The sequence below is a fragment of the Apis laboriosa genome, unplaced genomic scaffold (assembly GCF_014066325.1).
Source record: "Apis laboriosa isolate Shangri-la unplaced genomic scaffold, ASM1406632v1 scaffold43_cov150, whole genome shotgun sequence".
NCBI lineage: Eukaryota > Metazoa > Arthropoda > Insecta > Hymenoptera > Apidae > Apis > Apis laboriosa.
In genome coordinates this window covers 61,570-73,741 of record NW_025223292.1, presented here as the reverse complement: position 1 = coordinate 73,741, position 12,172 = coordinate 61,570, and the positions used below count along the sequence as shown (strand labels likewise).

The window sequence follows — 12,172 nt, the reverse complement described above, 5'->3', positions numbered from 1 at the left end:
TTTTTTTTTTTTTTTTTTTTTTGTAGACAATGGTATTCCTTTATAGCAGGGCCACAGGAAGAGAAATAGCAATGTCTCCTTGAAAGATATACGCCCGTTGTCCCAGAAAGTTTCGCCTCTCAAGAAACGTCGTGTTCCGGAAACGGGCACTCGCCACACGTAACAGTCTCCGTGTAAAATTCATCCAGGAGAGAATATAACCCGTTCAGGGTGAACCAGTGTGCCGAGAAGGATTGTCTTGTCCCGAGCAATCGAATCTAAAAGTTGCTTGGCACGCTTGTCTACCCGCGGAACGCGTACAGTACGATTCTCAAATAGTTCTGTCGATTCTCCCAAAGTATAAAGTCGAAACTTTAAAAAGAAATTTTAATCTAATTTTTCAAATTCTTATATAATTTACGAAAACAAATTTTCTTATTTCTTTTTCTTTTCTTCATTATATTTACAAAGTAATAAGATAGGATTCAATTTCTCCTCGTTGTGAAAAATATTAATTTCCATTCATTTTTGTATTCCATTGTTATTGTAGTACATTGCAGTATGTGAAGTATCGTTTAAGAATTTATACCAGGTTTAATTTATTTTGAAGCTCGACGACACGAATAAATTAAATTGATTTACTTTCCCATTCACGAGGCCAACATTATAAAGCTAATACGCAGTATAAATCACGTAAGAAATTAAAAAGTTTCGTCCCAAGACCTCGATCCTGCATCCCCAATGATTCGTGTCCGGCAAATAAGATAAATGGACGTCAAAGAAATACAGAGAAGAATTTCTCTTCGCTGTCGCGATACATAGAAGGCGATACGATTCATTTCTGGGTAGCCATTCTAGCATACAAACGCGAATCATTGTTTTTTTTTTTTTTTTTTTCCTTCGCGTCTCCGTGACACAGAGTCCTCTGCAGCCAACTCCTCGTGCCGGATAAATGGAACACGCTCTTCCACCCTCGCCCATTCCTATTTTCTTTGTTATCGTGCAATCTCTCTGGCCCCTCCCTCCCTGTTTTTCTTTATTGAACACCGAGAGAACGTAGCTTTTAGCATGTGCCTACCTTCAGGAGAAGAAATGTTTCGACGGTGGAACGGTTTATAAAACTGGAATCGACAGATTTCTCGTTTTGCTCTCCTGTTCACGATTTACTGCCCACGCTGCTCGATCGCCTTTACGCGAGAATGTTCGATGGCTTACTCGCTGCCCCAAGAATAAATGCTCGAAGAGGATATAAATAACTGTATGTTGAGAAATAATGAAAAGATCCTATGTAGGAAGGTTTCTGATTTGTTTTGGGGATAAAATGATCCGTTTCATTAAAAATATTATAGACTTTGATTCGATTATTGAACTTTTCCATTTTGCAATAAATCAAGAAATTCCTTTTAATCTGTCTCTCTCGTTTCTTCAATACTCTATCAATTATATAAGAAGTTTTCCCTCTTTCTGTCAAAATCTGTCTATCGTTTCCTCAATTCTTTATCAAAAATCGAAGAGATTCACATTCGAAAGACTTGCCAACACCATCTATCCTCTTAAAAATGATTCATTTGGCAAAAGACTCCACGTCCGCATCATTTACAATCCACCGTTTTCAATTCAACACGCCAGGAAGCGTGTTCCACGGCGAGGAACAGAACAGGCAGGGGAGGGAATCCCTCTCTCCTTGGGCGAGATAAAAGAATCACGGTGATCGCGAGGAAAAGCGAATAAATAGCGGGTAAGATGGTTCGAGTCGCGAACTCCTGGTATAGTAAATGGGTGTGCACCTTTTCCAATGAGGGTGGGTCGCTGTTTCGAACGGCATCCGAGTCGACACCCATGAAATAGTTGCGTTCCTCGCCGCAGAATAAATACCCACACCCATCCCACCAAACGTTTCCTTCGCTCCTGTCCGTTTTTCCTCTCGTTCCTCGCTTTATCTTCTTCCTCCATCGTCCCGTGTCCCCGGTTTCCCTCGGTGCTCCGCCGCCGCGATGTCGTTTGTCTTACTATATCTTTCCCCTGAACACCATCACCACCACCCTCACCACACAATCCCCGCCTCTCTCGCGGCTTCACGAGATTAACTGTATACTTTCACGTTTACAAGCAAGATCTCTGGCGGCAATTTACTTTGAAGCTCGTTGAACTTGTCGAATTGAACCTGACGTCACGACGACGAGCTTTCCTGCTCGGTTGGCTACGTGGAATTAGCCTGTTCGAAGGAGAGAGAGAGAGGTTCGAGAGGAAATAATAACTTTGTGATCAGATCGTCGAGTATTTCGTATTCTTGACGAGATGAATGAAATATGTGATAAGTAATGAGAGCAATACGTATTTTTCGTGAAATGGAATTTTCAAGTGGAATTTTTCAGTTGATGGTTTGATAATGGTTTCAGGAGAGAAAATTGAATTTCATGTACAATATGTAATATAATTTTCCGTGAATTGTACCTTTTATATGTCTAACATTAAATTAATGTTAGAGGAGATTATTTATACGAGGAATTAGCTCGAGGCAAAAGGTATACAATAATATTTTTGTTCTATGAACTGTTGCGTTTGATTGATCGATTGTAGCTTATACACACGCGATGTTAAATCAACATTGTTGGTATTAGTTATGCTTTATATGTTAGGCAAACAATATTATTCTATTTTGATTCTATAAACTGTTTAATTAATTAATAATTGTTGATGTTTCATACGAATTGATGAATGAAAAAACGATCTTCTATTATATTTTATTTTTGCAATAACTTATTTTTGTGATAAGTTTTTCTTCTCGAATCCCTCAAATTCTTCGAATTCCTCGACTTGATAACGTCACATGAAATTTTTGTTTAATATATTATTTTATTATTTTGCAGGTTTTGCACATAATAAACGAAGTGTTGGAACCAGTACGTTCGAATTCAATGGAACTGCCGATCTATAGTCCAAACGCCTTCGAATTTCTCAATCAAAGTGAAAATCTTGACTTGGGTGTTCATCGTCTTCGGTAAGTAGAAATTTTAGCTTTAATTTTTAATCGTGTAAAAGTTTTTTCTTCGCTATGATTTATAACATTCGAGTGAAAATAAGATGATAATATATTTTCTCGCAAAACTTTCCTTGAACGAGACATAACGTACAATCTGGCAATGAATATATATCCTTATTTATAATGAATATTTAAATTAATTTCTCTGATATTAAAATTTAAAACATATTCATTTTATCCCTCTTAAATTTTCGTAGAATTTTGAAAATTTGGAAAAAAATCTTAACTTACTTATTTAAACGTCCATTCATATTAACATTAAACCAATTATTAAATAACTTTTAGAAATATCGATCGAATATAAATATTTTAAATTCTAGATACATATTATTTCCATATAAAAATAATGAAAATTCGTACGTAATGAACGAATTAATTTTCTCTTCATTAATAAATATCTTTTATCCATTTTCCATATTATCCCACGGTCCGTTTTTATCATTTATCCGGCACAGTTTCTTTTCCGCGAGCAAAATACACTCCGCAAAGTCCGCTCACGTTCGCCAAAAGATGAAGATGGAACCAAGTTCCCGTAGTTGTTCCCTAAGTAACTTCGATGCTCACTTTGTCAAGTCTTTATCGATATTTAAAGGCTCGACGCCGTTGGAGCTTGCCATCTGAGTAAGTAAAACTTGAGTGAATTAGCTTCACCCTTCCGAAAGTTCTTTAAGCTTCGCTGCATTTCATTTACCGTTCGCGCGCATCGAACAACCGTTTCCGCTTGTTCGTGCAACGTAAAGCGCGCACCCACCTCCGGCCAACTTTTTCCATATATACTTTCGCGAGAACTTTGTTAATAAATCATTTCCCAGAGAATTCATCATCCCTCGCCCGTGAATTTTCACATTTTAATTTAATTCCCTTTAATTTCATCATCGGATTCGATGCAATTAAAAACAGAAGCGCGTTACGATGTTCGAGTTAGACTCGATAAATGGTTATATGGCGCTAATTTTGTTCGTTATGAACAAACATCGATCCATCCGATGGAATTAACGAGAATCAACGAGAAAAAGCTTATTTTCACTGTAAATTTTCACGATATTGTCAAAATATTTTCTTTTTTTTTTTTAATATTCGAATTAAATAGGTCAAAAATCACGATCTCTTCGTTAACAGAAGAAAAGAATTAATTAATTAATTAAACTTTTAACTTTCATTGTAAAAAAAAACCTTGCAAAGTTATTTCCTATTATTTTTCATCTCGTAATAATTTTTTGCGAAACTATAAAAAGAAAGAAAAAGAATAAAAAAAAGAGAAAGAAACTTATTGTACTTTTATATTTTGTTGTATATTTTACTTTATCGTATAAATCTTCGCTCTTATCTTATTTCTCAATATTTTCTTTTCAAACAGAAAAATAAAATTACATTTTTTACGAATTCCATTTAAAATGATCGTTTCGTCGGACAAAATTTGTATTCGTACATATTTCTACTACTACTATTTTTCTCTTCAAAATAGAATTTTATACGTATCAATTTTTTCGAAATGATTTTATTTCTCGTTTCACGCCACGAAATAATTCTATTTTAGTTTCTTGTGTACACAATGGGCGTATGTACACAGAAGATATATATATATTGCGTTCGAATTAACGAGTCCAACTTTCTTACAGCATCTTTCGGCAGAGGATCTTGACGGAGAAGAAGGAGGATGTCTTCAAGGCGGACGGACGTTACACCTTTCTTATCCCCGTTGAGGAGGGTTTCCGGGTAAGCTGCTTAGCAACCTTCCCATATCGATCATCCCGAAAGGACCTTAATATCATCCCCTGTTGCGAACCCCTGAAAGGATTCAGGCTATGCCGACTCGTTCTCCTCGTACCCGGAAGTGACATATTTTGATCGATTGCATTCACGAGATGAACCCGAAATCCATGTGGGGCTAATTCGGTTATCATGGCAAAAATATCTCATCAACTATCATTCCCAATAACTGTACACCGATGACAATTGTTATTGAAATGATATATTTTTATATTACAAATTTTGAACGGAGAGGAATTTTTAAATGCTAGAACGTATTTCAATCCCTGCATACTTTATACTTCATACACGTTGTACATGTTCGCAGTTCGTAACATGTTCACATGTTCAACAGTCCAACCAAAGACGTGGTTTTCACCTACAAAAGTGATATCCGCGTGGATAATTTAATTATTCATATATCAATTTAAACCCGAAAGTTAGAGGGTTAGCAGATATTTGAGTCTGGAATATATCTGGCTATACAGGTCAGAGAACCGTGAATGCGTTAATATTTTATTCTATCTTGTATTTTATGAATATTTCATTCGAATTACGATTCTCTCTCTCTCTCTCTCTCTCTCTCTCTCTCTCTGCAATTCATAAACTTATAAACTACACTGACAATGAGATTTAATCAAATTGCAATACGATTCTCGAATAAGTGATTCTCTACAAGTGTAAAAATAAAAAATAAAAAAAGAAAAAGGAAAGGAAAATTTCAAGTGAACAATATTTATAACGATTAAAACGATTCTAAGATGAACTTGATATATAACTAATTTTTCCATATTTCCACAAAAACGAACTCTCGTCACAACCGTATTTTATACCGTAAAGAGTAACGAACCGATCCATGCATAAAATCATTGGTTACCAGCGTCGGTCAATTAAACTTGATCGCTCTTATCCCCTTGAAAATCGGCGAAACGCTAAACAGGAGCGTCAAGATTACATTGAATCGGTTGCACACTGTGTACGAGTTCGTTAAAATATAATAGAGGAACCGAGTTAATAACACGGCTGAGGAGGGTAGCGAACTAGCGAGATACGATCGGTAATTTTCCTGCTCCGGTTTTTCGTAATTTCCGCGATTAGAGTCGCGTGCGTTCGATCGGGCTACACGGGGGATCACGTGATCAAACTTCGGGTGTGAAATCTAGACCAGCGGAACTAGACTTTTCGCAAAGTGGAGTTGATGAAACTTTGTGTAACGATCTGTGATGTCGATGAATGAAAGTCTGTGATGGTGTGCGGTAAAAAGTTGAAGTTAGATAGATTTAGAGATCCCTCGAAAGAGGTATAGATTAAGTTCGATAGATATTTTTGATAATTTTTTAAAGAAAATTGAGATTGAAGAAAATATTGAAGATGCAGAAGTTGAGTTCGAGTTTTACATTCATTATTAGTGAATATATGAAAGAAAGAAGAATAAAGAAAATTGTAAAAAAAATGGAGGAAATTTATTATTGCAATTGACTTACATGAGCTATTAAATAGAAAAATAGTCCGTATTACGTGATGTATATAAGAATAAGATAATTAAGATACGACAGAGAAGATATAATGAAAAGTTTTGATATTATGAAATAATATTAGAAAAAGAAGAAAAATTACGTATATTATAGATCACACGATATCATAAGAATCTATAATTAAGTTGATGAATTGATAAATTCCCTCTCAGATATATATATATTACACAAACTGTTTTATTTTATTTTATTTTACATTTCATAAATATATTTTTCCATTATTTTATATATATTTTCTCTATTGCATTTATACTTTCTCGTCACGTAAAAATTCTTAGGGCAATATATTCGAGGAACGTTTCTATCCCGAATTCTATTTCGATATCTTAATCAAAAATATCAAAAAGAATTTTTATATATTAAACGACTTTCATCAATCCACATGTATAAATTTTCTAATAATCCCCTCGAAAAACAAAATCAGAAAAAAAAAACGTTAAAATCGATAACATCTTCCATCAAACAACCTCGTTCCAGATAGAAACGAATAATTTTAAAAATCTATAAAATCGCGGCACGGCGATAGCTGAAATTAAAATAATTCTACGGTTTGAAAAATCAACAAAATTCGTTGGAAAAAAAAGGAGAAAAAAAAAATAGAAATACTCGATGATGGGAGATTCTATATATGGAAAATATATCTACGAGGGAAAAAAAAATTATACATGGAAATCGCGCTTTCCTAGAAATTCGCCAGTCGCGTGTTCACGGTATCGGATACGTATTCGTAGCTTGATTGCACAATGTATATTTGCGGCCAGGTGTGTGCCAGGATATAAAGGAAAAGGGTAGGAGAATCGAGTTTCGCCGCACAAAAGCCTCGTTCACGAGAGAGATCGAACCGTATCGAAAAGCATTTCGAGTTGGGACTTTTTCCAATCGATGCCTCGATGCCGGAGGACATAAGGAACCATGGCTTTTCTTAGCCTCGAATGTGGGATCGTCAACGCGGTCATTATCCTTGCCAAGGGGTTGGGATGGACGAAGGGTTGAATTAATAACGGTGAGGCGGTTCGCTCGAATGGCCTTCGTTTTCGGGAAACGAAGCAATAGTCGACGATTGTTCGTTTGGGAAATCGTTGAGAAAACTGTGTGGGTGTGGGAAAAATATTTAAGGGAAAGGAGAGGATCAACGCCGATGGAGCGGAGAATGGTGAAAGTGGTAATGAGAAGTGAATGAAATGAAAGAAGGAAAGGAAAGGAAAGGATATTTGGACGTAATTTGAATTATTTTAATTAATGATTTATTATTAAGAAAAGTTTTATTTTTATACTTTCTATTAAAAATTCAATAATAATATTTGTGACTAATCGAGTTAAGGAAAATAATTTCTCTAGATGATGAATTTTTGACTGAATGAAAAGTTGATTTGATTTATAAGTTAGGTGAAGTATAAATAAATGTAATGTTAGACGAAGAATTTGGTAATTCAGATAAATTATAAAGTAGAATAAGATGTAAATTATGACCTAATTACAAAGAATCTACATATAGAAATGAAATAAATTTGAAGCTTTCTTTTATTCCTGTAAGGAATTTCTTAATTCCTGTAAAAGAATACGAATAACTTGAAATTTCAAAACGTTTTGCAAAAAAACATTTATAAAAAAATAATAGAATTTTAATTAAATTTTTCCATGTTTTGAAAGATACAATAATAAGATAAAGAGAATGCAATAAAGAGAATGCAATAAAGAGAATCATAAGCCTGTGGAACAATTTTTATTATAATTTTTTGCAACTTTAATTCCGTCTATAAATTTTACAGGCTATATAAGTTTACGAGTATATCAAATCATTCGATTAAAAACATTTACTACTTTTTATTATTTAACAAATAATTCAAATTTACAACCTATTAATTCACAGATAATAACAAACAAGATATTCCCATATTAGTAAAATCTCCTTCTTACCTATTAATTTATATCATTAATTAATATCACCACACACACATATATATATATATATATATATATTTCAAATATTCTTCACGTGTATTTAAGTATATTTCAGAATCAGCATGACAATTAATCATTAGCCGTTCTATTTCCTTTTTTTCGTAGAAAAAAATGTAAAGGAATGGCGGTGTGGGCGGTCGGTCAGATAAGGAAACAAAGAAGTTTATTTCTTGGGGTGCCGGTACGAGCAATTCCCCCCTCCCTCTCCCCCTCCTCTCCCCTCCCCCCTCCACGATGGTGAGGAACGAGAAAAACAGAGAAAGAACAAAATCGTTTCGTCGGTAGCTGCGTTACGTGATTACATCTTACATGATATCGTGAATAATTCTGCGAATCTTCCAGGCACGTACAGCTTTGCTCGCTGCATCCGGAATTAGTTGAAAGAAGAATCCGAACGAAGTGGGGAAGGGGAGGAAGGAAGAAATAAAGTCTTGGTGCAACGATGTCGGAAAATGCCAGAGAAATCGGTCGAATCGAAAAAAAAGAAGGGAGAGAGAGAGAGAGAGAGAGAGAGAGAGAGAGAGAGAGAGAGAGAGAGAGAGAAAAAGATAAAATAAATTTCTTGAACCGGTGAATGTTCGCATCTTGGAATAATGTTGCTATTAAGGAGTTTCTGTGCAAACTTGCAGTGCAAAGCGAGAAGTCGAGGGATGGGAGTTGTTCATCTTGAAGATGTGATCGCGACGTAGAACGAAAGAGCGAACAGCTTGGTGAGATTTCGTACGATGGGTTTGCATCGCTACTTGCTTGGAGAAATTCCGTTGCTTCGAGTTATATCTCGACAAAGTGGATGCAAAGTAGATGGAAGAAGGAAAATTCGATAATAGAACAAAAATCGAATTGACTAGCGAGTGAGTGACTAAAAGTGATTTTGATTGCGGTCCTCGAATTCTTTTCTTTTCTTTTCTTTTCTTTTCTTTTTTTTGTATTGTTTGATATTTGTAATTGGAATTTTAATGATGAATTTTAAAGAATAATGATTTTATAAATACTTGTAAATAATTATTTAAATAATATTTAGAATCCGCATAAAATATTTTGATGATGAAAAATTACAGTTCGTACAAATGAATTATAAATTATCTGATTATTCTATTTCGCTTAAAATGCTAAAATTATAGAAAAGAATCTACTCATAACTTACAAATTTGAACAATCTATTAATACAAAACGCATTTCTATAACAATTATTCTATTTTATCTATGAAACTTAATCAAAGAAAAAAGCTCCTTTCCAAAAAAAAAAAGAATTCTTGCAGAATTTTTTTCAAATCTAATAAAACGCGAAACATTTTCGAGCACAAAACCAAGGAACCATAAAAAGGAATCAACCAAGTGTCGAATCGGTACAAAACCTACCCCCGAGGCATTTCTTCCACGACCAAAACTCGAAACTCCTCCTCGTTTCAACTCCTTCCTCTCCCGTTACCATCCATCCCTTATCCATCCTTTCTCTCCCTCCGTGGGAGAGATCGAGGCGCGTTAACGAGCTGCCTGCAGCCAACCCACGGAATCTCGATCGTGGAAAACAGACGACACGCTTTATCTTTGTCACGCGAGAACACGGCACGGTTGCAAGCGTGGAAGGGCGGCGGCGTTAATACGACTCCACCAGTACGGTGTTAGTCGTGCCTTATCACGGGAATCGGAAATCAATCGTTCGGCCTCTCATCCTTCCTCTGGCGAAATGACCTTTACCGGTGGCACGTCGATAACGAGGGTACGTGTATAATCATCGGTCCAACGGGTCCCCAACCTTTATATTTCGCGCTCTTATCCGTCTCGTTGCCCCCGGTTACTCCCCCCCTCACCAGTAACGCCACACCCTCGTCCTTCCCTCTTTGACGTAGTGGCCGTCCGCCTCCGCGGTTTTACGCGATTACACCGCATTAGGGGCCGTTTACATGGACACTGCGAGGCCTGGGGCTGGCTGGAATCCCGAGGAGATGGAGGGTGGGACAAGGGTTGAAATGTTTCAGCCAGAAAGTGCAAGTAATTAATGAGACGCGATGCCTTATCGACCGGTTAATTAAATGAATTAAAAAAGAGTATTTCTCGAGAACGATGCGATTTTTTGGGGGAGGATATTGTTTCCGCGAGGAGGGGGTGCGTGTTGTCTTGTTACGCGTGATAGGATTTAACGAGTGCTCGTTGTTGGATATGCGAATTCATTTCAGGATCGAATATTTTGTTTAAAAATAAATGAATGAAGGAAAAATTTGTTTTGTTAATTTTGATAATAGAGATGCGTTTTTTTTTGGAATGCTATTGTCTTGTTTTTCTCTGGTTTTTTTTTTCTTTAAATAATTTTAATTATTATATATTTATTGAATGGTATAATGAATATTATGCAAATATAATTTGTAACCATTATTTTAATAATTAAGTAAACTATTATGTTACCTGTACGCAATATTATACACATATTTGTGCTTTGTGAATGATTTAAATGATATATTTTGATAATGATTCTATTATCGCTTGAGAGAGAATTATTTGAAATATATGGCTAATTAGCTATGATTTTATATAAAAAAATTATTTAATTACCGATAGATTCTAATTTTAATTGAAAAATATTAAAATATAGACAGAACGTAAAATATCAAATATCAAAAATTGATCAAACGTGAATGGAAACACACGGCCGATGGAAAATTAATCAGAGGACCAACAATGGAGTAATTAGAAATCAAATATCGGAGAATCATCGGCTTTCTCTCCCTTATCGTGAATTCATTGTCGTACAATCAGGCGTCCGCATAGGGCGTCTAGAATTCGTATAGGTGGCAATCTGTATCATCGCGGATCCTATCAATCAAGAAGCTGGCGCAATCAGAGGACCGGGCAATGCAAAACTCGTATAGTCAGGAAGCCGAATAATTTGGAACATGCGCAATCGAGGATCCGAGTAACCGAAAACCCTTCCAATTCAATACGCGTTCAGGACGGAGCTGAAAATTCTAGAAATCTACGCGAAACGGGAAATTGAACGGTCCAAAACCTGTTCGATCGGAAAACCGATCAATAGACGACAAGGGATTCGGGAAATATAACCGGTGGAAATCTTTTTAAGCGGAAATTTATAACAATAGAGGAATATGTAGTTCGAAAGGAATATCTGTACAGAATGAAAGAATCTGTAGAGTTTAGAGCTCTTGTGAATCCGGAAAGTCTTTCAGGATTATTTTAAAATAAATTGATAAATTTTCCTAGTAGACGTACATCAGTGTGAGAATTGAAGCGAGAATTCGGTAAAGAAAACCATCCTTATCCAATTTCTAATTACACTGTTTGTGTAAAAGTATGCATGGAATATTTTGTTGAAGAAAATATCCTGTTGAAGGCTATTAAATATTTCTCTTTTGGAAAATTTGAATTTAAATTTTTACTATTCTTTTTCAGCCATCACCTAGGCCGGAAAAGGTTGACCGTGTGGTAATCGATGGCCACGTAATACCTAACCACGTCCTCTTCACGACACCTACGCCTCACAATGTACCTTATCAGACACTTGCGTTCTCTGATAACGTTAAAGTCACCGTTAGTTTCCTCAAGGAGCATGATAAAGGTAAAAAATTAAATATCTAATATAATATATGTATATATCTAATATTTAAATTTCAAGCTCATGTAATGAGATGATTCATTGATTTAATTATAATTGGCAACGCGTATTATTTTCAGTATACGTACAATCGAACACTTTGGTCGGTGACGCGGGACATCCAACTGGAGTTGTGCTGGCAGAAATAATTAAACCGAACATCCCTGTGCGCAACGGTGTGATCCACTTGATCCAACGACCTCTTATGGTCGTCGACACCACGGTGAAGGACTTTCTCGAGGTCAGTGCTTAATTAGTTTTCTCTCTTTTATTCTTTATCTACTTCGTATTTCTCTT

The 12,172-nt window shown here is 35.6% G+C and overlaps 1 protein-coding gene across 5 annotated transcripts in view; it reads left to right on the top strand.

Annotated features, from left to right (window-relative positions):
* LOC122716319 (fasciclin-1) overlaps positions 1-12,172 on the top strand; it is a 305,972-nt gene that overhangs the window by 238,143 nt on the left and 55,657 nt on the right. For all 5 annotated transcript variants that reach the window (XM_043939290.1, XM_043939288.1, XM_043939287.1 and 2 more), the window contains exons 4-7: positions 2,850-2,980; positions 4,642-4,738; positions 11,674-11,839; positions 11,956-12,116. In XM_043939290.1, the coding sequence (XP_043795225.1) occupies positions 2,850-2,980; positions 4,642-4,738; positions 11,674-11,839; positions 11,956-12,116 (555 nt within the window). The remainder of the gene's footprint in view (positions 1-2,849; positions 2,981-4,641; positions 4,739-11,673; positions 11,840-11,955; positions 12,117-12,172) is intronic.